This window comes from Pongo abelii, chromosome 7, assembly GCF_028885655.2.
Source record: "Pongo abelii isolate AG06213 chromosome 7, NHGRI_mPonAbe1-v2.0_pri, whole genome shotgun sequence".
NCBI lineage: Eukaryota > Metazoa > Chordata > Mammalia > Primates > Hominidae > Pongo > Pongo abelii.
The window spans coordinates 149195245-149222994 of record NC_071992.2 but is presented as its reverse complement, the minus strand read 5'-3'; the positions used below and the strand labels follow the sequence as shown (position 1 = coordinate 149222994).

Here is a 27750-nt window from a genome sequence, read left to right as displayed (position 1 = left end):
AACTTGTACCTTTGAACTCCATCATGAATGCACTGTTAGGTAATGATAATAGCCAAAATAAAACTGTTCTGCAAACCACTTTTGTTCTATATATAAATGTAAGATACAAAGACATACTTATACATTAAAATATTCAATCTCAATAAATATTCCAATAAAACATAGGTATTATTAATAGTCCAAAATTCATTTTTAAACCAATATTGCACTTTTAATTACTGTGCAGCTGACACAGGTACATTTAATCAATTCATATTCAACCATTCCCAATGCTAATATCTATTTGTGGCTAATGTTCATCTAAGAAAAATACTACAGTACATGTAAAATACAATTTTAGTCTATTAAATTATGCTTTAATGTCACCATTTACCAGTTTTTTAATTTTTTAAGATCATTCTACAACAGTACCAAAAAAGCTGACATTTCATTCATCTTACTTCAAATATTTTCTATCATTTAAACATAATAAAAATATAAAAATACCACTCAAATCAAGTGCCAATAAGGCTCTAGCAAGTAAGTTTAAACCTAAATAAGAATACCAATAATCTCCATTTCTTATGACAGAAAAAATGAAAGAGATATCACAGCAAAGGGAAATACAATTAAATTTTCTTATTAGCAAGACTGTTGAAGAAATGCATCACTTCTGTTTACTACTTGCTGCACTATCTGAACTTTATAAATTTTATGCAATTTCCTTGAAAACAATAAAGCATTTACAATGCAAACCATGAGGCATGTGCTTTCCAAATCCTCAGTGGTAGTACAGATATATTCAGATATATTGCTAACAGTGATCATTGCCTCTTAAGTTCTTACATCTCTGGAGCACTGGATCTCTAGGGAAAAGGTGGAGCAATGACGTTTAGAATCTCCTGGAGTGGGGACAGGGAGTCAGATTAAAGGAACTGCCTTACTAGGCTACTTTTACTGAATGGAATGTGTGCACCCCTTAGGTACTTGGAAGACAAATAAAGCAGTTATGAACCACTGCACCAGAAACACAGAAGTTAACACAGCAGAAGAGATGCAGTCATTCCCAGAGTGGAGTCCAGAGAGTCAGTTCTAGATTTAGTTTTTACTTGTTCTAGTGGTTCCCAAACCTTTCGATTTCATAAATGATAAAATTTCAAAAGTAAAACTGGGAGACTCATAAAGGGTTGTTGATGTTTTACTCAAGTAAGGATATTAAAATAAATATTCATATATGCAACGGCAGGACTTTAAAAAATACTTACACACAAATAGGAAAACAAAACAGACCATTCCAGAAGTCAACAAGAAAAATAAGTTTAGTTTTACAAGAAGTTCACTATCTCGTCCTTATTTTACCACATGCTAGAATTTGGTGACCAAAGTACCAGAACATTAGCTTGTAGAATAGTAATCTTTAAACTAAATTTTAACAACAGAACATTTAAAAAAAAAAAAAATTATCTGGCAGCTGAATACAAAACACAGCAACAAAAACCAAAACACAAATGGAGCTACTCTAGTTAAAGTCAGAGAGGCAGATCTCTGAACCATGCCTGCCTGCACACAACTCAAAAAACTAGTAATGTAGAGTGGTTTCTCAAGCCTCTTCTGGTATGCTAAACATTACAGATTCTTCTGACTAAAAAGAGAGGCAATCTCTGAGACTCTCCATGGAAACCCCAGGCTCTGTAGAAGCCATGAACATTTGGTATGAGGGTGGAGGCAACAGAGTCTCCAGTTGTAGTTTTGTTTTGAACAAATCTGGAAAATAAATTGAAAAACAATTTAAAACAAAAAGACTTTTAAATAGTAAATGTAAAGTTCACATGAGATGTTGGAATAAAAATGAAGGCCATTTCAAAACCCGCCACAGGCAGATTAGGTAGAACTGAGAACATGCTTTTTTGCCATACTTAGACCAACCCCATGACCTACTTCTGTTTTTCACTGGTGATAAAATGGATAATATTAACCAATCGATAATATAATTCATGAGCACTCTACAGAAGATTCACTAAGAAGAGTCCAACTATCTCATCTATGATAGTAAGTATCATAGTATCTATGTAAGTATCTATGTAATAAGTAAATACATTTACTTACATCTACATTTCATTTAAAAACTAAGATGACTGAATGACACTGAAGCAAAGCCTGATGCACTTCATCGAATGCTACCCGAAAACTCAGGGCACCTGCTCATGGACATCCTGACATTACATAAAGGTACACTCTGCATGGCCACATCAAGCCAACATTCCTATCCATGCTAACTAAGACATGCTGCAATAAAACAGGTAAATGCTCCTTGATACTTATTTACTAATTTGCTAAAAAATAAAAAATAAAAAAATGAAGATGTGTTACTAAAAGTATTTCTTTTAATACAAGAGTAACTTTTTAAAATGGCTCAAAATTATATTCATACAACCTACTAATGCCAATTTTGTCTTCACAGTGGTTACAAACAGTAAGTTATCATCTCTAAGGCTATCTTAATTGACGTTTTTAAGCTGAAAATAATCCTATATCATAATCTTTTTTTTTTGGAATAAACATAGACTCTATCAAATGCCTGATTAATGATAAGTAAAACATCAACATTGTAGAGCCAAAAGTGACCACAGACATCATCTACTATAATCTCATCATATAGATGAAAAACTGAGTTTCAAGGAAGCAGGAAGAGAAGGCAGATGGTTTGTCTCTCCAGAGTTTTTAAGAGGCTCTACCAGAGGCCTCTTGGGGCAATCTTTTCTTCCTTTACACCCAAGAGTACTTTACACCTCTTCAGGCACTTACATCTTGCTTTAAATATTTGTATTTCAGTTATTAGCTTTGTGTCCCTTCTAGACTCTAAGTTTCCGGAAGGCACATTCCATATCTGTTCACACTGTGCTTCCCATCTAAAGAGAATTGTGTGACAAGGGGCAATAGATAACTGTTGGCCCAAGGTGCCTGTGAGAACCTGAACCAAGAGTATTTTTCAAAAGACCACTTTTCAAAAAATTTGATTTACTCTATCCTCCCAGATACTAACAGAATTAAGATTTCCTGAGGCTGTATCCTTATCTAAAATTGACTGGCTCTGTGAGAAAGCATCCTGATAGTAAAATAAAAACAAAGGCATCAATTTTTACAAAGATACAAATTACTTGTTTGGTAATGTAGGCAGCAATAGCATTCTTAACAGTGGCTAGACATGTGGGCATCCATCCCAGTAGAACATAGATTATTGCAAGTTCATTATCTCTACTGGAAAACAATTAAGAAAAGTTGTATATAATAACTGGACTATTTGCAAATCTCATCAATCCTTCAGCATCAAATGCTAAACTCAACAGCGTGAATTTATCTTGCTCCCCCAAAAGTAAAAACCTAACCATGTCGAACAATTTCACAGTTAGCAACTAACACCCTCATCATTCTAAACTCCCCAAGAGTTTCAATTTGATAAAAATAACTCAGAAAATGTCTCTGACAAACTGTAAAGAATGTTTTCAATTATCAGTTTTAAAATTCAACAGTAACAAAATTTACTTTTATAATTAATATGGACACCAACCAAACATACATGTGTGTATGAGTGTGTGCATATATGTATATATGTATCAGAGAAATAAAAACATAAAAACCTGGCACTTTGACTCTAGATGTAAGAGGACTTGGGGAAAAGACAGAAGCATAACAAATACTGCAAAATGGTCAAGAGAGGGTGAATAACAAAAAGGTTAAGGAGAAAAGCATAGAGACCACTGAGAATTTAATGCAAGTGGGACAGGTGCACAAAGGTTGTAATCAAAAGGTGTTCAGTTCGAACATGACCTAAATTGCACTACTTTCTTCAAAAACTAAAAATTAAGAGGTCACAGAAACAAATTAGAATTTTACCTCCCTCTATTCAAATACTGTGTTCAACCCTCTAATAAACCTTCAGTAATTAACAATTAAAACTATGCATTTCCTTGCCATAATCAATTAAAGTTGACAGCTACTGTACTATTAAGCTCATCACACCCAGATAATCCTTACTCTTCCACAAATTCAAATTATAGCTAAACTCCTCTCTACCTTTTACTTTCTCAGAAAACGATCTTATTTATTTTACTTTTCCAATAGTTACTGCTAATATTTAAAAAGGGAAAGAATATTCGTGTGCCTTCCTCTAAGGTAGTCAGCCATATTGCCACAAATATGCTAGAAATTCTGAAAAGAGGAAGTTAATAATCTGGTTAGAAGCAAAATCATCTAAGTCAAGGACTTCCATGCACAATCACTACATTGATATTTTAGGACATATAATCTGTTAATGTAAGACTCTTAGTTATTACACAGTTACTTATATTGGCCTATATTTCAATATTGTTACTAGTATTAGAATACTTTTAAAGAAAAATGTAAATATTTTCACATGTACATCTGAAAATAATTTTCCCAATGGATATACAACCTTATAACTTTAACATATTTTTCATATATTCAGTACGGTAACAAATTCCAGATCGTTAAAAACTGAATAAGCCCTTTATCAAAAAAGTATCTCAATGGGTCAATGATAATTTGGAAATCTTGTGGAAAAGTGGAAAAGAAAAATTAATTATCTTAAGGAAAGACCAAGAGTCAAAAGACAATAGATTTGATTTAAGAAACTACAGGAAATGTTTCAAAATCTACAAATATTCAGATTTGGGTATTGTTTTATTTTTTTAAACATGATAAAGAATTATCATGTACAAAGTAACTTCAACCTTTATATAAAGATAAAAATTAATAAAAATGAGTATATGTCTCTTAAGTTACTTCAATCATTTTATTTCAATACATGCCATCACCATAAAAGAATAAGTTTCATTTTACGCTTCATCCAAAAAATGGATAAAGTGGTTTCAGGGAAGACGCCTGTAAACACAATGATCACCAACACCCTTGGTAACGAAATCAACAAACTGCCTTATGTTTTTCTCCAACTCACAACAAACTAAATTCAGACTTCCTTCAAACATCTAATTCCAATAGTAATTTACCAGAAGTGCATTTGTAACTAGTATTGGCCTTTTCTTATTATGTGTATTCTGGATCAGGTTATAATTCTTAAAAACTTCTAAATAAAACAATGCACCCACATAAGGGAAACATGAATCGATATTCTGTTAGATTTAAAATATCAGCTTGGTAAAATACACATCCAAATGCTTTCGAACTACAATAAATATCACAAAATCATGCAAAAAATGTGTTATTAAGGATGGCTGATTTTACATCTTGCACTCCTCAAATAACTTTATAGCAAATTTAATTCAATTTGGAGGATTCTGCCCCAAAATATGGAATTATACTTAAGATACAGGCATATAGTTCAGTGTTTCTTAAATATTAAATTCTATCAAAATCCTTAAACCAAAGTACTGATCCCATTAAGTATTTCCTGGCTTCAAAAGTAAGAATTCCTGTAATTATACTTGGCTCTAATAATTTATATTTAGTAGAAATAAGGATATATAAAAAAGAAGCAGGGAGAAGGAAACAGATCAAGTGACAAGGTTAAGAAGCATGTATGTCCAGGGAATATGATTGTAAAATGATCACACAAAAGACCTTTAAAACAGAGAAGAAGCTCTCCTATAAATGTTAAAGTATTTATGAAAAGGAATTATATAGGAATCAAAATAATGTAGTTAAACCTCAAAATGTTTATACCTAATAACTGCAAGCCTAGCTACTTATCTACTTATAAGAGCCTTTATTTTTTTTCTTTTACCTGCTGCTGCTGGAGCTCCTCTTCCATCAGCTATTGCTTTGGAAGAAGGATTTGGAAGCATCTGTGTATCCTCTTTTTCTGCCCTGGGACATTCATTATGGTAAGAGGAATCTGAGGCTACTGGTGCTGTAACTTCTGAACCACGACTTAAGTCAAGAGGGAGACAGGGTCCCAGCTTCTCAAGTGGCAAATGTGCAACATCAGGCACTACACAAAATAAAGAGTGTAATATAATATTAACACAGATAAAATGGCTCAGTTACTATCACTGTGAATTAAAGTGTTACATAATTTAAACAGTGCCTGGCACAAAGAAGGCACTCAATAAATATTTGTAGAATAAGTGAAGTGCTTATAACTCCAGAAGATATAAGAGCAGAAATATCTTAATATTTTAAAAATCTTTATCTTTTAGTTTTTTCTTTATCTTCTTTTATGTTTGGTTCTATAGGAAATCAATATACATTACCCTCTGGTACTGAAGATTCTTGCTGATTTTGAGAACTGATGGAGAATACTTTCCCATCAGTGGCTGGAGAGGGAGAAGAAACCTTTTCTACAGAATCATCAGGCATGGGTAAGGTGGCTAAACGCTGAGATCTTCTTCTCCGCTCACTATGCTTGAAAGGTCTAGGGGGATTCACAGGCTGTGGAGGACCTAGAAAAAGATCTTCAATGTTCACGAAGCAGATACATACCAGGAGCATCTTATAATATTTAAGGAGATAAATGGGAAAAAATGATTTATATTCTTCCCTCTGATGTTGTTATAAGATATCCACAAGGAATGGCATGTTCCAAAGGTAATCAAAGGCAAAAATTGTGCCCTCATTCAAAATGAGTCAATCAAAAATTGTAAAATCTACACTCTACTAGAACTAAAAGAAAATAAAATGGAACATTAATTTCAAGTAGCTCCCCCAAGTGACAGACCACAGTTAATTTCCCTAACTGCAGATCGTTGTGTAAATTGCCATTTTTCCTTCGGGAAAATAGTCTCTTTACAGCAAAAGATAAGGAAAAAAATATATATATATATTCCTTTTGCTACATTGCAAATCTAGAAACTCTAAGGGAAAAAAGGCAGGGACATAGATGATATAACATTATAGAGTTAGTGATTTACTTTACACTAATGTAAATAATTTTATCCCATCATCATCCCCCCAAAATGGAGTTTTATAAACATGTCTGGGCCTGATTCATTAAAAAAAAAAAAAAAAAAAATGAACAAAAACAACTTTGTATACTTATTGTGAGCAAATAATGAGGATATTTAAGATTATGACATTGTATACTTGTGTTTTTTAACAACTTGGTAAGTAATTTAGGCATCTTCTAGCAATACAATATAAATATTTGGAAATGTCTCTCACACTTAGATATCTTCTTTCTACATGGCATATAAACACATTTGACTAGAATAGGCAAGATTATATATGCCAGTATATTCATGTTAATTTAGAAAGAGGAAATAAGAACAGTCTAAAGAGATTGATGTTTGGGTATTTAAGAGTAATTTTACAATCAAAACGAAAAAGACATGTTGATAACTAAAAAATATGAAAGAACAAAATTTAATTGCTATAATATTGTGGTTATAATACCGAGATATAATTTCCAAAATAAAATGTTTATTAATGTCATATGACATTCCAGTGACTACTACTGACATTATTTCATGATAAATGCCATAACGAAATGAAGCTTATTAGGAAAACAATTGAATTATGTTCCCATTCTTTCCACCTATTAAAAAGAACAAAAAAGCAAAACCTGATCAAAATGAAAAAATGATTCAGTAGAAAATATGGCAACTGAAGGAAAACAGATTAATATGTTTGATAAAAGTCTTCTGAATGCCAACATCTTTGATTATTCTGGAAGACACAATATGGAATAGTTCATAAGGAAACATGTCATATTCACTCAACTGATCATGTATTTCATTTGTTGCATAAAGAGCAAAAAAAACCATCATTTACCAAATGACTTTTCAAATAACTGTTATTCATGTCTCCAACTTAGAATACTAAACTAATATGAGAAACTCAGGGTCAACACAAATCTTGTATTATTTATATATACAGATATATAGGGAGATAGATATACCCATGTGAAAGGTGTTTTCGAAAAAGACTGCGTTAACTCTTGAAAAATTAGAAGTACTGAAACAGTAAAATCTTTAAAAATACAATCATGGGAGCATTTTTTTTCATTAAAAAGATTAAACTGAAGTCTAGACTATAAATATTATAATAAGAATGAATAAAATGTATTGCAGAGGGAAGTTATAGACAAGTGGGGACAAAAAATCTACAGGAATAGTCTTAAGTAAAAATAGCTATCATGGGTCTTTTTATAACTTTCTTTTTTTTTGTAATGAATCAGGCCTCTCAGTATGCTTGGATTATGAGCTGAGGAGAGTCAAACTACAGTGGAATCTGTGTTATTAAATGGAAAGGATTCTCAACCAGCAGTAGTCTCTAAACAATAAATCAGTAAGAAATGTCTATGGTTTTTGCCCCTGAAATAGTTTCAAGCCTTCCCTATCATATTCACTTGAGTTTTTAAAAAGCAACTTCATAAAAATACAATATAACTACAATCAAACTGTTTTTAATGTATCTTATAGGATAAATAACTATTTTTTAAAAATCTGTGCTCACTAGTTTTATTTATCACTGAAGAAGAAAGCTGAGATACAAGCGTCAAATCCTCGACTTGTATTAATTCTGGGGAAAGTGGTGATTTAGGGGGTTTTATACACCCAGAAGAATCTCCAGATTCATGTTTGCATTTCTTGCTGCGAGCCTTCCCTGAAGACAAAGTTGAGGATAACAGTGCAGGTTTCTGAGTGTTGGCAGAACTGCTAATGTCAGCTTCATTTTTTTTCTGACTTTGAGGTTTAGGTGAAATCGCCTGAATAAATAATAAAAAATTGATATTTTTATTTTGGCTTCTTCATTTTTGTTCTTGTATTCTATTTTGACTGTTAAGCAACTTTAGTATCCAGAAACATTGTTAAGCAACATATAACATTTCTATTACAAATGAAAAACCAAAAAGAACCCCACAAATTATTAACTAAAAGTTGAATAGGCTGTCTTTAAAGGGATGCTGTCAACTTTCAGTCTAAATTCATTTTTTAAAATATATTATTCACAATATTTTCAGAACATAAAATGTTATCTTACTGGACAAATATTTTCAGTATTAAATAGAAATATACTCCTTTAGGGACCATAATCGCCAATGACAATAATTCAAAAAATAAACAGCATTTTCATGTTTTAAAGGATTAGAGGAATACATTTAAGCTTTTGATTTTAGATGTTTTCTTATAAAATATTTTCTTTTAAGTTGAATGTGAAGATCTAAGTAGACAGTTTCCCTTTAAAGAAAGATCTGAACAGGAAAAACAATGACCAAATTAACAAAACATTATCTTTAACTCATTTTAGTGCTGAAAGCTAGAGTTTCATAAGCACAATGCATCATGAAATCAGAGCCACCAGCAATACAGAGTTAAAAGACTAAAAAACAATACAAAACAAGCAACAACAACAAAAAAAAACCAAAGAGATAAAGTGTAAGTTAAAAACATTGGATTTAAAAACAAAATACGTCGCATTCTTAGATGAGAGTTTTTACCTTCTTCCTGCCAACTGATACTTTTAAAAAAAAATTAGAACTTTGTCAGTTCTTTCATAAAAGAACATTTTTATTCATTTGGCTGTAAAATTTCCTACATGTTAAAATATGTGTGAATGTGTCCATTTTTCAAAACAAGAGAAAATAGCTACATTGGATGAATTTGCAATCTATGGTTCTGCAATACCTCTATCTCCTTCTGATATACTTATCTGAGAGCAAAATATATAATACGCATTTTTTGAAAATCTATTCTACCATAGGCCTTTATAAAGAATCAAATTGCTAGCACTATAAACAACATGCTTGTCCCCAAGACATCTTTTTACTTCCATATCTTGTGGAGAATAACTATCAGGTCTACTGTCCGTAGTTCTCTGGAGTATGAAAGATCATTTTCTGGGGACTAAATAAATAAATAATTCTGTTCCCACTGAGATACAAGTCAAATTTTGCTGGGGAAGAAGAGTGCATATTTGGTATTAAGTAGGGCACCTTGAATGCTCTATAGACAGCATGTTGGACATACCACATAAAAGGCCTGGTGTCAAGTGTCCCATTCATTCAGTTGTCATCATTTCTATAATTGAATTTACTCATTATAAATGTGTATAAGTGCAGATTAATTATTTGAAAAGGTACTTCATAAATGGATAGTATTCCTAACCTTATTATAAAAGGTGTTGCCAGAAAAGTAATTAGAGCCATTACTTGTAAATAAACAATTTTATTGTTCATCTTCACATATGTGAAAGACATCACTACAGCATCCATTACTCTCAAGTTACAAAGTTATAAAACAAGATTTTAAAACTTAATATCTTGATAAGGTGCTTAACTTCTAAACAAGGAAAAATTAACATTGTTTTTAAAACTTACTGAGTTATTATGCATCTAATGCAAGTTTTATCCAAAAGTAAATATAACATGACATATCCCTAATACAATTAAATAATCTATAATTAATAAGCTGAGAATTGGGGTTCAAGACCACAGAGTTTGAATTTTTAAAAAATATAAATAAGTCCATTAGCACAGTAAGTTTTGACTACAGGCCTGTTATCAATCTATGTCATGAGTGACATTACTTTAACTCATTAGGAAACAGAGGTTAGTAACAATCAATACCTCTCCTTTAGGTCTATTGCTGATACCAATTGAGATGTAATTAAGAGCTTTATAACTCGGCTTTTTAACTATGAAGCGAGGCTAACACATAGGATAAAAATAAGTGCTTGTTCACAAAACATTTTCACATTGAAATCAACCTGAATGACAAGTAGAAAATGAGGGAATGGCATGGTGTTCCTGAAAATCTAAAATAATTTACAAGGTTTTCATTAATGATTGTTGGTCTCTTTGTTACAAAACTGGCAAGGACTCTCAAAAGTTTCTAATTATGAAAATAGAAACAGCCGAGTTACATAATTTTCCTTTCTTTCTTTTTTAAATTCAATTTCAAAACGTGGTTTTCTGTACTTCTCTCTAAGATGGGTACTGCCCTCTACACTAACTTCCACATTTAATAAGTACTTTTCATAATCACATTCACCTCAGCAGGATTGTGCATAATCAAAGATTGACATTGTAATGAATTTTCCAGAAACATTTTATTACCCAAGTCCCTGATTTATCGCATTCTGAGAATACCATAAACAGTGGTGAAAATACAAAATATTGTTATATCTGGGACGTTGAATATAGTAATACACAGTAAAAAAAGTTATTTAAAATTTGGTTGATATATTGACAATAACGGCAAAGACTTAACCGTTTGATGATCACAGAAAATCAGAAGGTATGATTCAATGACAATCAATTTAAAAGACCCATTGATTTAATACAACATTAATGGAGGCACCAAAACAATGCATTGTTATCAAATCAGGCCTAAAATAACCCTGAAAAACTCAATACAATATCAATTAAATTTGGAATAGTTTTTAAAACGCGTCTAGAGGAGAGCAAAAGATACTCATTTTAAAGTCTTCTTTATTAGGCTACTAATAAAGAAAAGTAATACAAAAAGGATATATTAAAACTACATTAAGGCTCAGATTTTAAAACAGGAGAACCAAGGAAATCCAGTTATGGCTATTACTGAGTTCTTATAGTCTTACAGTGCCTAAGAAGTTAAGCCCTTAGAGAATGTAAAAGCATGCACAGTTCATTATGTACAAGTATTGTGGGAATCTGAAGGTAGCCAAGGCAAAATCTAGCAACTGCAACCTTCACTTTTAAATTCCTCTATTAGGTGGTTTAAAGACAGACCCTTAATAGTTTTTTAAACTCTCTTTGTTTGTAGTTATTAAAATATACATCCTAGCAAAAATGTATGGCTCATTGATCAATTCATAAAACACATAGTCAGTCTAACAACACCAATTGTTACAATATAAAAGAAACTTCTTACAAAAGAAGCTTTATTAGATGTCAAAAAACCCTGTTTTAACTCACAAATGGAAAGTATTTGTGTAAGGGTCTTTTTGTAAGCTAGTTAAAGGTGATCCAGCTGGAAGCTTATACCCTGGGATGCCTGTCTCCAGGCCTTCAAATTTTGGAGACAAAGGCTTTAATGCCAGTCTATGAAATCAAACACTAATGAAGTCTGTAGTTATCTGTATACCTTGGAGAAGGCAGAGTTAAAAATATATCATCAATTAATTAGCTTCCTATTCCCATATCTGATCAAAAGGGGAATTTCAATTACGTAGAAACTAGAGCTCCGTGATCATTCCAGTGGGAACCTTGAAAAAAATCAAATGCTACCATTTCATACCTGCTCCAGCATTGGAGCTGTTTCATTGTAGTCTTCCTTTTTTTCAGCACCATCCACCCCAACAGCTTTGGATGCCAACAAACCTTGAGAAAAATTGTACAGAAATTGCTTATTAGAAAAAATACTGATTTACACCCTAATTAACTTTGCAAAAATCTTAGCAGTTGAAATTTCCTGTACTTTTTAATATATAGGAAGTAATCACAAATGTTCTTTTCAAAAATACAAATACGCTTAATAATAAGCCAAGGGACTGAATCAGAACTTGAGAGTTGCTTACATAGCTGTGTCTTTTGTTTAATATTACTCAATTAAATCACTGAAAACACACACTTGCACACACATTTATTCTGTAAAAAGTTAAAATTCTATGTCTTAATGTCCACGTTAAGGTTGCTCAGGTTGCTAATACTTATAATACAGGTTTTGTCTATACAACTATAAAAACAGAATAAGAAGAAATCCTTCCAAACATCCAAGAACATAAAAAAAGATTTTCTGTTGTTTTAGTAGCTAAAAAAGCTACCAATTCTTAAGTTCATTTAGATCCTTTTAATCTAAGCTTTATGTGTGTCCAGTTGTACCTTATCTTCTTATAAGAGTTTAAACACAGATGGATCCATTTTATGTTAAGGGAAAAAGTGTGGGTCTTTCCTAGAACATCTGAACTTAATATTATAGTTCATTTTGTCATTTTGTCTATCAATGACAAAAATTTTTAGAAGTTCCAGTTTTCTTCTATGTATGTCACTAATTCTCAAATTTAAAAGACAGAATAGGCCAGGCGCAGTGGCTCACCCCTGTAATCCCAGCACTTTGGGAGGCCGAGGTGGGCAGATCACTTGAGGTCAGGAGTTCAAGACCAGTCTGGCCAACATGGTGAAACCCCCTCTCTACTAAAAATACAAAAATTAGCTGGTGTGGTGGCAGGCGCCTATAATCCAAGCTACTCAGGAGGCTGAGGCAGGAGAATCGCTTAGACCCAGGAGGCAGAAGTTGCAATGAGCCGAGATCCCGCCACTGCACTCCACCCTAGGTGGCAGAGCGAGACTCCGTCACAAAAAAAAAAAAAAAAAAAAGAATATTTTATTGTAATATATAACTGTATTATTAATTTGAATCCCAAGACATTAAAACTCTGCTTTAATAAAATATAGGCATTTACTTGGTTAAAATTCTTTGCTAAGCCTGTCAGGTACCTTCAATGAAGTCTAGTTTATAAGCTTTGTTTAAGGCCACCCTGCTCATAAAAGGCCACCAAAATTCATTTCTGTGTCATTTCAAGGTTGTCAGGTACCTTCAGTGAACCCCAGTTTATAAGCCTAGAATAAGTATTTGTTTTTGTTTATGGCCACCCTGCTCATAAAAGGTCACCAAAAATCATTTTTGTGTCATTTCAAAGTTGGCCACACAAAAACTTTGCTCCAAAGGAAGCATGTTTAACAACTGACAACTTAATAGTAAACTGACTACAGCAATTACACTACATACATTACAGAAGCTGTCCACAACATATTTAACAGGAGAAAAATGGTGCCTCCTCAAAGGCAGTATGATGTAAAGGTATCCATGAGGCAACATGTCTTGACTTTATCAGATAGCTACCCTAAGGAAGTTAAGTGATCTAGGTAGGAATTCACATATTAAAATTATATTCTTGGGCCCAGCACGGTGGCTCATGCCTGTAATCCCAGCACTTTGGGAGGCTGAGACGGGAGAATCACCTGAGGTCAAGAGTTCGAGACCAGCCTGGCCAACACGGTGAAACACCATCTCTACTAAAAATACAAAAATTAGCTGGGTGTGGACGTACACACCTGTAATCCCAGTTACTTGGGAGGCTGAGGCACGACAATCGCTTGAACCTGGGAGGCGAAAGTTGCAGTGAGCCAAGATGGCACCACTGCACTCCATCCTGGGGAAGAGAGTGAGATTCCATCTCTAAATAAATAACTACATAGATAAATAAATAAAAAAAATTATCTTCTTAAAGTAGTACTCAAGCAAATTCTAAATTAAGCAAAAGGTACCTAGTACTCAGAATGTACTTTAAAATAAAAAAGGCTGAGTGTAAGACAATGATTTTGATACATCTATGATTAGTATTAAAACTGGTATTTAAGGTCAGGCACGGTGGCTCATGCTTGTAACACTTTGGGAGGCCGAGCTGGGTGGGTTGCTTGAGCCCAGGAGTTTGAGACCAGCTTGGACAATATAGCAAGACCCCATCTCTATATTAAAAAATAAGTAGAAAACAACAACAACAAAAACCTGGTGTTTTTCCCAGTTTGAGATTAAAAAAAAAAAAAAAGCAAAAACCAAAAAACTATATAGTTTGTTACAGTCTCATACCACATCAACCGTATATAAACAATTTTACAAAAACAGCTTCAATCCTAATTATATTCTGAACATATTTTTACATTACTGAAAAAGATATAGTACTGAATATTTATTTAACATTTAAAGCCACATTCATTAGGTTTTTATTCTCCAGCTAATATTCTTAAGGCCCAATGAACTATTGAAATAAAAATAATTAGAAAATCAAGTTCTTCTTTTGCAGGAAACTGAGTAGAGTTATATTTCTAAGGACTATTCAAACAAGACAAATCTTGCTATTCAATATATTATATAATTATATCTTTTACTTTGTTTCCTTTCACACAGGCGGTAGAAATACTTTTTAATACTCAATAGATGAAACAGATCACAAACTAAAAAACTGAAAATAAGGTACCACAAGTAATAAAAGAAACAAAATAATTCACCCATAACATATGGATTTACATTAGGATATTACAGACCCAGTTTATTAAAATTCCTTTCCATTAATGGTTTGAGAAGGAAAAATAAAGCATTGTAATGTCTTCATAAAAAGTACTGAGATTTAAGAAAAACTACTTAAAATTAGATTTTAAAATGCATACTTGGTTATCTAGAGTTTAAAAGCCCAAATATGATTAATAAAGTTTTTTCATGCTTTACATTCACATCAACTTACAAAAGAGTTATTAAATATAAACAATAAAATGGAACAAATAACAAAATAGGTATTTGAAGAGATAACTCTGACTACTTCTGCCTTAAGAGGCAGTCCAAAATCTGTTATCTTGACCTGCTAATATTCTAGGAAAAAATGCACTATCCATAGAAAATGAGAAGAATTAACTGAAAGGAAATTATCAGCAAGTACCTATTAATTATCTATGTATTACTAACAGGCCCTCTTCTAGAAGAATACACCTATGGGATAAAATTGCCCAACAAGAATGCATTATGCTGCTTCAAGAAATTATTTAAACTTAGGTAAAAGAAGAATATCAAATAGTTATCAGTTCCACCCACCAATAAAGTTACAACTTTCCAATATTCTATATTAGCTATAAAATACACAGCTGGTCTCTTCCTGCCAATAGGAATAAGTAGAACAGAGCCCAGAGCTCCCTGGAATGGGAAAGGGGAACAAAGAAAGAGCAAAGTGGTTACATTCTTGGTCTACTTTTCATCCAGGTATTTCAAAACACAATCTTCTTGCTGGGACTAAGAATCAAATATTCTTGATATTATTACCAATAACACACTACTGGTCAATTCAAATTTCAGGATTTTTTAAACTTTTTAAATTCCTTAAGTTACAGAAACACATCTAAGCTAGCTGAAATTCCAGGAACTCTTAGAGCCTATTAGAAACAGATCATGCACCAAATGCTGATTTTTTTTCCTTTATTCTCTTGACATTCTGTAGTTTAAAGTCTACTCAAATTCAATTTGTTTGTGACTTTGCTCCAAAAGTATGGACTACTAGTTTTCTAAGTAAAATTGTTTATTTCAAAACAGTATGCATAAGCCATATAATAATAGCTATCAATAAGGTACATTACATAATGAAAAATATGAACTGGGAAGTTGTGTGTGCATATATATATTGCACAGTATATGCGATATGTATATATGTACATATATGAAATATGTATAAGTGTATATATGGGAATATATATGTATATGTATGTATATATGTGTGTATATATGTATATACATATATACATATTCCATATACTGTGCAACTATATTGTCAATGTCTACCTATTTGGAATCTCTGAAAAAAGCCATCCTTTTAACATTCTCTATACAGAAATCGGGTTTAAAATCATCACATGGTGTGTATGTGGCAAAGTGAATAGAAAGAATGATAAATATATTAATTAAAGTTATCCAATAGCTAGTCCACATATTTAAGTTAGAACTCTTTAAAAAAATAATAAAATAGAGTGGAGAGAAATACATCAGAGCAGGCTGCCATGATCCCAGCTCCAATCCTCTCAGTAGTAAAAGGACAAAAAGACACATACAGATGAGCTTGATGAATTTAAAATATATCATAATGCCATAACAAAATTACTATTTTATATTAGTTCTCATTTATCTTTATAAACTATAAATGAAATTTACTGTAAAAAGGCAAGCCTGAATTTCAACTATTGAAGACAATCTTACAATATCTACTGTCTTTTTGCATGACATAGTTGCAACATGAAATCAGAAACAGATGTAGAAAGATGAACTATTAAAAAGATTATCACACACTTAGTTTCTAAGTAAATAAAGAGAAAAGATCATAATGGTTTCACATTCATAAAATCTTATGCTCTGCTGCTGCTGTCAAACTGTAACTTATTCATTTGAGACTCCCAAGGGAAAGTGAAGAGAAAATCCCACCATGGAAGGGAAGGGTGTTACTAAGCAACCAGTATTACAAACTTGAGGCACATGGTAAAATGGTACTTTTTTTCCCCACTACTGTCTTTTCAAGGCCATAGAGAAATAATGCATCACTGTGGGCTCAGCTGAGTTTTTGTGTTGTAGTTTTTTGTTTTTTTTACTTCTTTAAACGTTGAGCTTGAATCTCCCAGTAAGGCATATGTAAGAGTATATTGATTGAAACTATTAAAAGCAGGTTATCCAAATTGAAGGGAAAAAGCATGATGCTGGAAAGCTGGCAGTTGTATCATGTCAGTGTCATCTCCGTCTTCTTTGATCTCGACTCCTCCAATAGTGTTGTTTCAATCTTTGTATCACAGGAGTTAGAAATACTATTCCACTTCTGCCCAGCACATAGCACTGGGTTCCATATTTTAAGGCAAAACTGAAGTCTCATGCCATAAGAACAAACACTTAGAGAACATTTGGCTTTCTCCAAGGTTAATAGTTTACAAGGAAAAGGTGTAACAGGTTAATTGATTTAAAATATTTCCTCTCCTGGGGCCAAATATATCCTTTATCAGAGACAGGCATGAAAATAATATATACAAATGGAAAGAGACTAAATATTCTCACCTGCTAAAACCAATTATAACCACTTAGATAAACAATATAAATGAAATGGTGGTTCTAAACAACCCTCAGCTCCAGAGTCACCTTTCAGTTAGCTTCCTCTTCAGAAAATGGTCAAAATGTTTAGTTTACATTTATTCCTAAATCTGACCATGAAATCAAGCTTCTTCAAGTTGAAGCCAACAAAGGTTTATACAGCTTTATTAGGCCAAAGGCACTAAAAAAAGGTTCTGTCCTTTTAATAAGAACATATGACTAAATCATGAAAGTATTTAAACTCCTCTTTTAACATATACTCAGAAAAGGTAAATATGTTCACAATTTCTTTTGAAGACTAGAATCACTAGGCTGAATAGACTGTGGAAATGGCAGGATGTAGTATGACTGGCCCTAATTCTAATCCTTCAATCCTCTCTTCCATGAACATGAACCAGGCTAGAATTTTCAGTGTTTTCTAACAGCCTAACACTGCTATTTCCTAAACTAAACTACAAGAAATCATATGGAAATAAATAAACCCAGATTCTTGTGACCAACCTGAAGAGTAGAAATTAAAAAAAAAAAAACTTATAGAAATACTTTCACATCAGAAATACAGAAATTAACAGATTCAGGAAGTAAATGTAAGTAGACAGTCATCTTTCCAACTATATATGGCACCATCTTTAAGTAAGATTGGTCAAGTAGAAGAATGTATAAAAAAATTTAAAATCTGAGAAACTGTCACCATAAGTTGACAAAATAATTCTTCTAGAAACTACTACTACCACCAATGTAATTTAAAAATGACTGAGCTTTGTAGCATTTGTCCTTATCAACCCTCACAACATCCCTGTGAGGTAGGTAGAAGATATGTGGTATTTTTCACATTTTACAACAGAAAAAGCTGACAGTGTTGAAAGACATTGACCTTGAAGAACCACAAAGTAACCGTCTTTGTTACTAACAGGTCCATGACACTAAACCAAAACCATTTTACTTCATTAAAAATAAATTACTCTAAAATTAAACCTTCCATTTCCCCCCCTCAAAAAAAAATCATTGTAGTTTACCAGTAATCTTGTTAAGTCGAGCTCTCTTTGCCTGAAATGAGTTGCCTTGATTATTTTTCCTCTTGTTTGATAATGTGCTCTCTGGCTGTGGAAAGACCATCTTTGGAACGTTCTCTACATGAAGTCCTACTTTCAATAGAACACATATATGAGAGTTTATCTAGAATCCAAATTAAAACACATGATTTTTTAATAGCAAATAGTAAAAATGCTTTGCACATTAGTTTTTTTTTAATCTACTACTTGATACAGACCTTTGAAAAAACACAAATCCCTCTAGACTAATATATTAGAAATAAAAGACTACTAAAGCAGTTATTCTTAAAGAAAAGCAGGAAGAAAATGACTTAACTGCTTTTTCCATATTACATATTGAAGCATACAAAGAAGCATTTAAAAGGTTGAAGAAAAAACACAAAACTAAAGAAAAAATCTCAAACAAAAACCTGCTATCAAGAAGTTACAAATCAAAATCTCAACCTATTTCTATTCAAGAACACTGAGGGCATCCAATATCAAGTAACCCACACTACAGTTCAGGTCTAACTGTAAGATGCTAAAAAAGTTAGCCATCATATTATGCTAGGGACAAAAGCCTAAAAATTTAATTATACATTCAAAATCAAAGGAAGCCAAGGGATTTGACTTTACTACATGAGTTTACCAGTGTCATAAGGAATTAACGTAAGAATGTATTTTGTACCAAATGTTTCACTAGATGTAGGCAGATCTTCCTTCTTCTCTACGTCTGGTGTGGCTATACAAGTTGAAGTTTCTTCCTTCTTTGAAGGTACTTTAAACCACTTTCTCTCATCTTTATCCTTATCTTTATTGCTGTTAGCGCTGGTTCGAGGTTTACTCCCTGTTTTGTTCTTGGCTGCAGCTGCAGCAGCTGCTTTGACTAAAGCTATCCAATCCTCCAAAGGAAAAACACAAAACATGTGAAGTATTAAAAATTAATTAAAATGTAATTACACTAATAAAAATATGTGTCACATTTTCAAAGCTACTTTCACATGTAACTACACAAACACAAATATAGAGATAACAATATTTACATGATAGCTGAACATGGTAGGTTATCAAATTTAATAATCAAATGAGTTAGATTGCATAACCTCTCATAAAATAGGAAGCATATTCAATAACAGGTATTCCATGGATATATTTTCACAGGAATAAAATCTAAAATAGCAGAGGAAACCTATGGCAGATATGGAATACTACATGACATTCTACCTTAGTATTTTAGGGCTCAAATGTTGAATTCCATCTCTTTCTCATAATACAAAGGACTAAAAGAAGGGAAAAATGCTATCTTGCAATTCTACAAAGATTAAAAATAGTGTATTCTCACCTACCAAATTGCTATTCCTTATTAGGACAAATGTACCATTCAAATTATAGTCAATCTCATAGAAATCAAGAAAGGTATGATTTTTATTATTTTCTAAAGCTACTGAAGTTCAGATAGCAATTTATCACAACAGCTTAATAAAACTGAAGAAGAAGAAAAGAGCTCCATTGACCAAGGTAAAGCATTAACTGTCAAAACTCCACATTATCTCCCTATACAACATCCTAGGTCTCTGTTTGGTACCATTCTTCTGAGGTACAAATATTTATTTTTCCTGTGTTAATTTAGTTTGTTGCGAAATACATTTTACTATTGTATTTTTAACTAAAAATGCTTATTATAAAAAAATATACAAAGGTGTAAGGAAGTATAAAGTGGTCCTAACATTTTAATTTTCACAATCAAAATGTTTTTAAAACAAATATTTTAAAACAAATACAAATATCTCTACAAAGTGAATCTGCTGAGACTACTAAGCTCTGTCAAACAGACTACCAGTTCAGATTTACTCAAAATACTTTAAATCCCTAGTCCAAGCAATTAAAAATTTCACAACATCAAATGAATTTAATTCACGGTTTAGATTAACAAATATAAGCAAAATACGTTAATAAAATTAAGCAATGAACAACATAGATTAACACTGCCTTAAAAATATATGGTGAAAACAATTAGCCATTAAAAAAAAAAAAACGAAATCTGTATTTCTCTTCCTCTCGTGATTGAAATTAACTGAAAACATCATGTGATTGCACTTAACACATTCAATCAACAATTTTCTATTGAATACCCTGTCCTATATGCCAGGTACTAGGCTAAGCATTCAAGAGACCGCAACTGATAAAAGACTGGTCCTGTCCATAAGGAATTCGCAGGTAAATACAATTAGCTATAAGTCGTGACAGGAGATGTACTAGAGAAATAAACAAAATCCTATAGAACAGAAAAGAAAAGATTGATTTTGACTGAAGAGAAAGACTAATGCAAAGCTTCAGGGAAAATGATAGATGAGCTGAACCCTAAACATAAGTAGGAATTTGCTAGGGAAAGGGGTAGTGGAAAAAGAGAAAAGGCTACTCCAAGCAAAAGGAAAAACATTAAACAAAGGCCAGGAGTAAAAGTGTACACAAAAGTGAAAGAGCGATGAAAGGTTCAAGGAGCAATATGGGCAGCTAAAAGCAGTATGGCTAAGTTGAGCTTTCAGACTAACATTTAAGCAGTAAGAAAAGAAAGCACCATCAATGAAAAAAAAAAAAAAAAAAGGATTGAGAGAGAACAATCAACAAAGTGGGAAGAGAAACAAGAGTAAGTACAATCAGACAACCAAAAGGAAAGTGTTATATGCCACAGAGATCATACGTTTGAAGACCTATTAAGAGTAGAGCATTTAATCCTGGGTTCCACATTATGGGGAAAATTTTAAGTTGTCAGAGTTGCTGGAAGATGTCAGAAGTAGTTTCCATCCCAAGTTGTTTTCTACCTCCAATAAAGAAAAAACTAAAAAGAGAATCATACGGCACCTTTTAAAATTTAAATACGTTTTTTAAATGCTTTCCAATCATATGACTTGCATGGGAATCACTGTAGCTCTGTGATTAAAGAATTCTCCCATTGTTTTGCTCTTTTATTTTTATGTTGAGTTCTATTTTGTGTTTGCTTTTATGTTTATTTATACAAATTTATGGGATACATGTGAAATTTTGTTACATGTATATAATTAGTAGTGATCAATTCAGTGTATTTAGGGTGTCCATCACTCAAATATAATACATTTTTATTAACTATAGTCACTCTACTCTACTATCAAACACTGAATTTATTCCTTCCATAGAAAAGCTTCATTGTTAAAAATAACTGAAGTGTGATCTTTCCATGAACTATAACTAATAATGATGTTTTCCAGCTCTTTGTAGATAACATAATAGAATATTGCACTAAATAGGGCACTGTGTTTGAAATCAGAAACTCTGGGTTAAAGAAATCACTTTGCACAGAACGAGTAAAATTTTAAGTCACTCAATTCTCTAAGTTCTGAATTCTTCAAATGTGAAACAGAAATATTAGCCATACCTATGTCAAAGGATCTACTATGAGAATCCAACGAAACAAGGCACACAAAAAATGTTTTGTAAATATTAATAGCAAAGGACCTATAAGCCAACCATTAACACTAGTGAGTCACAACGTATATTTTATATCAGCACGCCCTCAGGAAGAAGAAATGAGAGAAAAGGCAAGTACTTCTGTTACAAGCTTCCAAATTAAAAATATAATGGCTCAATCTCTCACCCTGTAATTACTACTGCTCTTATTAGGGTAGAAAACCAGAAGGAACAAGGAGGTAGCTCATAAGATAAAGGAATCAATCCCCCTCCTATAATACATGTCAGTTTCATAGCTATTTATGTATCAACACTACCATTCCACACAAAATTATGTGGAAGAAGAAAAAACTGTAGATAGGGAGAAAAAGAGGGGATCTTATTTTGGGCTGGTAACATGTCTACTATTACCTTCTTTCCCAATGAGAAAAATGTCTACAAATACAGTGTTAGAAGGACTACAGCTCACACTGCACCCACTGTAATATTAAAAGCTCTTTAAGGTGCTCAAGCTAACCTCCTAATGCAAGCAGAAGTTTATCCAGTATTAACCAACTGGTTCAGAGTCAAAAACAAGAGAATTAAAACTTATTTAGGCTTAAGAATATTAACTACTTTGGAGGTTTGCATATACAAAAGTGTTATTAATGTCACATTTTAGACAGGTTCAGGAAGAGCATTTTCACAGTGCATTAATTTGATGCACTACTCCTTGCTAGCTTAATTTAAAAATTATCTTTCTAAAGAAATTCTCAAAGTACTCAAAATTTAGAAAATATTATGCAAGATAGGCCACCCCCTTAGCTTTGCCCAAATAACACCTGATTTGGCATATTTCTTTGATGAAGGCAAGTCAAAAGCTTGTTGGTAAAAAGCAACTCATAAAATGAGAGTCATTTATAAAACACTATTCTACAAATATTGTTAATGTTGCTGTAATTAAGAATTATAAAGAAAAACAATGAAAAATTAAAAGAAATATACTACTACCCAAATATTATTTCAGTTGTTTTACATCTTGGCACTGATCTTAATGTTATAATGCATCATAGTGTGACTAAAGAATCACTACTTATTAAAAACAAACATCCATAACATCCAATAAATTTAATTTTTACAAGCTGTAATTTTACCACAAACCAAATTGGCTCAGTGTCCCACTTTGAAAAAATAAAGTTTTAAGGCAATAATATTAATGTCAATTCATGAACATCTGATCAACCAGAATAACAAAATAATTGTTTTAAAGCAAAAAAAAAAAAAAAAAAAATTGAGACTTTTGTTTAAGCAGGTATATACAATGTTCCCAACCTTTTAATCAATCTACGTAGTAACCAAGAAATCACACCACTGAATGCTTAAAAGAACACTTTATTTATACATACATGTGGGAAGACACAAAGCCACTTCCTGATCAAAAGCATTTTCATTTTAAATTGCATTTACATATTAATTAGAGGAAATCTGCTTGCTAATCATTTCATAACTAAATTTTTGAAAACCAGGCAATTTAAAACAATTACACTTATTTCTTCATGAATAATTTTTTAATGTGGTAGATATACATTTCTAGAGCACTAAATCTTTACACTTGACTGAAGCTGACCAGGTAATTTCAATACATTTCAGAATGACAGTTTTCACTGCATGGTATGGAACAAATACGTAGCATATTTCCATATTAGACATTTTTACACACTACTTTCAATTTCTTAAAATTAATTGTAGGTCCAGGTGCTGAAAATCCCAAATAACAGCAGAATAGAAAAGAAAATATTTTAAATTTCTAATGGCACCTTTCTTTCCAGTATTTCAGAAAACATAGCCAACAAATGGAATTGTGGTTTTTACCTCCACCCAAGATTCTCCTTCCAATGCTTACCATCCATTCTTGCTTCGAGCAGTGACAAAGCATACAATACACTGCTTCCATCATATGACTCAGAGAGCCCTATCTGAAACAGCCTACAGAGTGTCAGGTAAGCGCCTTTTAAAGAAAGATGAATGACTATGATTTGTAGAAGGAAAGAAGAAGATAAGAACTCAATGTAAATTTTTATATTAAAAATTTTTAACTTTCTAAATGACATTATATACCAGGAAAAACAAAACAAAATTTAAAAAAAAAAGGCACTTACCTCACTTCCCATAGACTGGTTACACGATCCAGCTGGGTCGATAGGACAACACCAGCTTAGTGGATGCTGGGATTTCACCTGGAACAGAAACTAGTGACCTATAACTTTAGCAGGTCTAAACCAAAGAAGCAAAAATCAAATGTATAATTTATTTTACAGTCTAAGCTTCCTTTTCTTGCTGCTATTTGGGGCTATCAGCACATAACCCTACAATTAGTTCATTTTTAGAAAATATATGTATAAATATATTTTGATCAGTCACCGTTCAAGAAGATATCCCTTTGGGTAGCTAGGAATACTGAACACTCTTACCTGCCCCTTAGCATCCTCGGGCATGGCTTTAATGTGCATTCTTTTTAAACAACGAATTACTCCATCATAAAACTGAACTGTAAATGTTCCTGAAACAGGAGCAAGTCAGAATCATTAGAAAATATAATTCAAGTTTACAGCAACACTTGAAATCTAACAAGTAGTGACTTGTATAGATAAATGCTTTAGGAATGCAAAAACTACAAATGCTCCTGTTAAGGACTCCATCAAGTTTACTTTCTCCCTCCCTCTAAAAACAACTCTGAACTCCTGTTTCCCCTAACAAGTATGCAAATTAAGTCTTGATAAGTTAGTTCTATGTATTTCTGATTTTTACTAAGAAATTTTATAATTTATTTTGCAGTAATTTAAATGTTTAGACTCATAACATAGCTGACAAAAGTAAAATCATTACTTACAAAAATATATAATATTTCCATAGGCATTACCATTTGCTCTTTGAATGTTTCTTTCAAAAGTAGTTAATACAGAGAAGGAGCTGATATGCAAAAAAGATCATTTGCCCTGGAAAAGATTATTCCTTGGGCAATAACAACAAACTGGAAAATAAGAATTGTGGTTCCAGACTTTAAAGCTAGAAAGTATTTTACAAATCATCTAGATAAAAGTCTTCATGAGTAGCTCAGAATACTGAACTCTAGAGGAAGGCTAAATGCTACACCCAATGGCATTCACCTCAGTGGCAGGCAGCACAGCCATAATTAATACCTCCGATCTCATCTAGTCATCCATGTCCTTCCCACAAACTCATCCTACTTGAAGGACTCAAGATTTTGTTTGTCTATTATGAAGCATATTCACTTTTTGTTGCAGACCCCATGCCTTCAAGTCAATATAAGCCAGTACTATTAGAAGATATATAAATTATGTATAATGCCTACTTAAGGAAATTCAAATGTTTTCCTGTCATTTCCTAGATAAATGTTCTTCCACCATTTCCCCAATGAAGGCAGAGTCCCACTTTAAGTAAACAGATACTTGGTCTTTATAAAAGAATTATAAACAAGAAATGTGACAATCATTACTAATGTCCTTGGGGTTGGCACCAAAGCCAATAATATATATGTGCAAAGATTTTTTTTTGGGTACTCTGAATAACACCATTTGATTTTATATCTTTCTATAATCAGCATAATGTTGAATTTCACAGATATAAAGATCTAAATTCAAGTTATGCAACAACTGATCAGGCGAATAGCAAGGATGTGAAGACACTGGAAAAATTTTGAGAATGCCAAACTCTGTGTACACCTTGCACTCCCATCTTTCCTGCAACTTTCTGTCTTCCTTCTTCAATACAGCATTCCAGAAAAATTCAGCTTGCACACCAGGCCATCTGGGCATTAATACCTCTCTGCCTTTGCTCATGCTATTTCCCCTGTTGTGATGCCTTTCTCCTTTCCTTATGTCTATCTAAACCCGGGTCCACTCTTCAAGGACCATTCCCAAGATGAAAACTTCCCCAATGACTCCAGTACACACTGACTGGCCCCTTTTCTTCACTTCTATATGCTGTATTACAAATGCCTAAATGTTCACAATTGTTCGTTTTGTTTTGCTCTTACACTGAATGGACGGTTTCTTTTGCCCTTCTGATTTTTGTCAAGGTGGGGAGGGGGCAGGCCTATCCACCACTTGGGGCATACACAAATCACAAAATTAATACCTTTCAGAAAACAAATAGTATCCGCCAATATTTAACTATGTGTTCACTGAAACTACTCTTGAAATGCCAGGGATCACAATCAGTATCATCACTCTTCCACTAAGGTAAGCAGAATTTTCTATATTAAATGCCAGTAGATGAAAGGGATAGAATAAAGAATGAGGGTGGTTTTGTTCTGAGTGTGTGTGCTATGTGTGTACTTGCATCTGCACACACACAGGCAACTTTAAGCATGGAACAAAGGTCCCAAAGCTCTTAAAAGAAACTGTTATGAATTAATGTAGAGGGCAATGACTGTTTAATTTTACTTTGTTTTGGGTACATCTTATTACCCAACAGAAGAGATTTTACTTCTTCCTTTACTTCCACAAATTGTTACTGACTGTCTACTATGTGCTAGGCTCTGGACTAGACACTCAGAAGCCAATGTGAATAAGACTTGGGAATGTAAGCTCCATAACACAGCTCCACAGAAGTGTAAGTGCACAGGAAAATACAGGCCCCACTAGAAAAGAAGAAACAGCCTGCACACCTAACAACTGAGATGCCTCTCAACTCTTTCTGTAGGGGTAACCAGTGGTAAGAAAACCATAGCCATATTCATGATTTCAATTCATTAAAACAATACACTGCATTAAGGTCTTTATAAAGTTATATCATGATTTCTAGCTAGACTACTATGATTTATTTTTTCACACCTAACATTCCTTAATATATCTCTGTTTTCCTCTTTTATCTTCTCTTACCTCCTATTTTCTCTCAAGTTTGTTGTTAGATTAAATCCTCAACCTAAAAAACTCTTCCATGGCTTCCATCATCTCCAAATAAAATTCTAATTCTTTAGCAAGATTACATGACACTTCATATACCAATCTTTGCCTTTCTCTCCAACCTGTACTCTAGCTATTCTATCACCTTTAAACGAATCTTTCATTCTAAGCAACCTGCAGTTCCTTAAAATGACATGGCATGCCTCTCCCACTTGTTATTTTCCACATATTTCTTCCACCAGAAAAGCCCTTTGATCACTACTTTAGCTAACTTAGTTGTCTTTCAAGACTCAGTTTAAAGGAAATGTCCCCTTACTTAGATTAAATGCCCTTCTTGCCAAGAAGCTGTCACTCAATGTTTGTTTCTTTAGTAATAACAATGAATACAGAAATCCCCCTTATCCGCGATTTCGCTTTCCACAGTTGCAGTCAACCGCGGTCTGAAAAGGAGTGAGTACAGCACAATAAGATATTTTGCAAGAGAGAGACGAGAGAGTAAGAGAGAGAGGAAGGAAGAAAGAGAGAGACCACATTCATATAACTTTTATTACAATATACTGTTTGATTATTCTGTTTTATTATTGTTAACTTCTTACTGTGCCTAATTTATAAATTAAACTTTATCATTCATATACATGTACAGTATAGGAAAAAACATAGTATATATAGGGTTCAGTAGTTTCCGAAGTTTCAAGTACCCACTAGGGGTCTTGGAATGTATCCCCCATGGATAAGGAAGGACTACTGTTAAGTGGTCAAGTTTAAGAAATAACTTTAGTAGAAAATTAATGTATTACTGAATTTAAAAAACACGTGCAAGTATTC

General features: G+C 32.7%; 1 protein-coding gene across 18 annotated transcripts in view; it reads right to left on the bottom strand.

The window, feature by feature from the left end:
- Positions 1 to 27750, bottom strand: part of PHF20L1 (PHD finger protein 20 like 1) — a 73618-nt gene that overhangs the window by 25579 nt on the left and 20289 nt on the right. For 4 of the 18 annotated variants that reach the window (XM_054518852.2, XM_024251059.3, XM_024251060.3 and 1 more), the window contains exons 5-11: positions 24469 to 24557; positions 19263 to 19476; positions 18560 to 18685; positions 12174 to 12256; positions 8410 to 8662; positions 6210 to 6398; positions 5741 to 5947 (exon numbers count right to left, since the gene is read on the bottom strand). In XM_054518852.2, the coding sequence (XP_054374827.2) occupies positions 5741 to 5947; positions 6210 to 6398; positions 8410 to 8662; positions 12174 to 12256; positions 18560 to 18685; positions 19263 to 19476; positions 24469 to 24557 (1161 nt within the window). Of the gene's footprint in view, positions 1 to 5740; positions 5948 to 6209; positions 6399 to 8409; positions 8663 to 10105; positions 12257 to 18559; positions 18689 to 19262; positions 19477 to 24156; positions 24247 to 24468; positions 24558 to 27750 lie in introns of those variants that run through there. The other 14 variants (XM_054518851.2, XM_024251054.3, XM_024251055.3 and 11 more) reach the window with 6 other exon arrangements.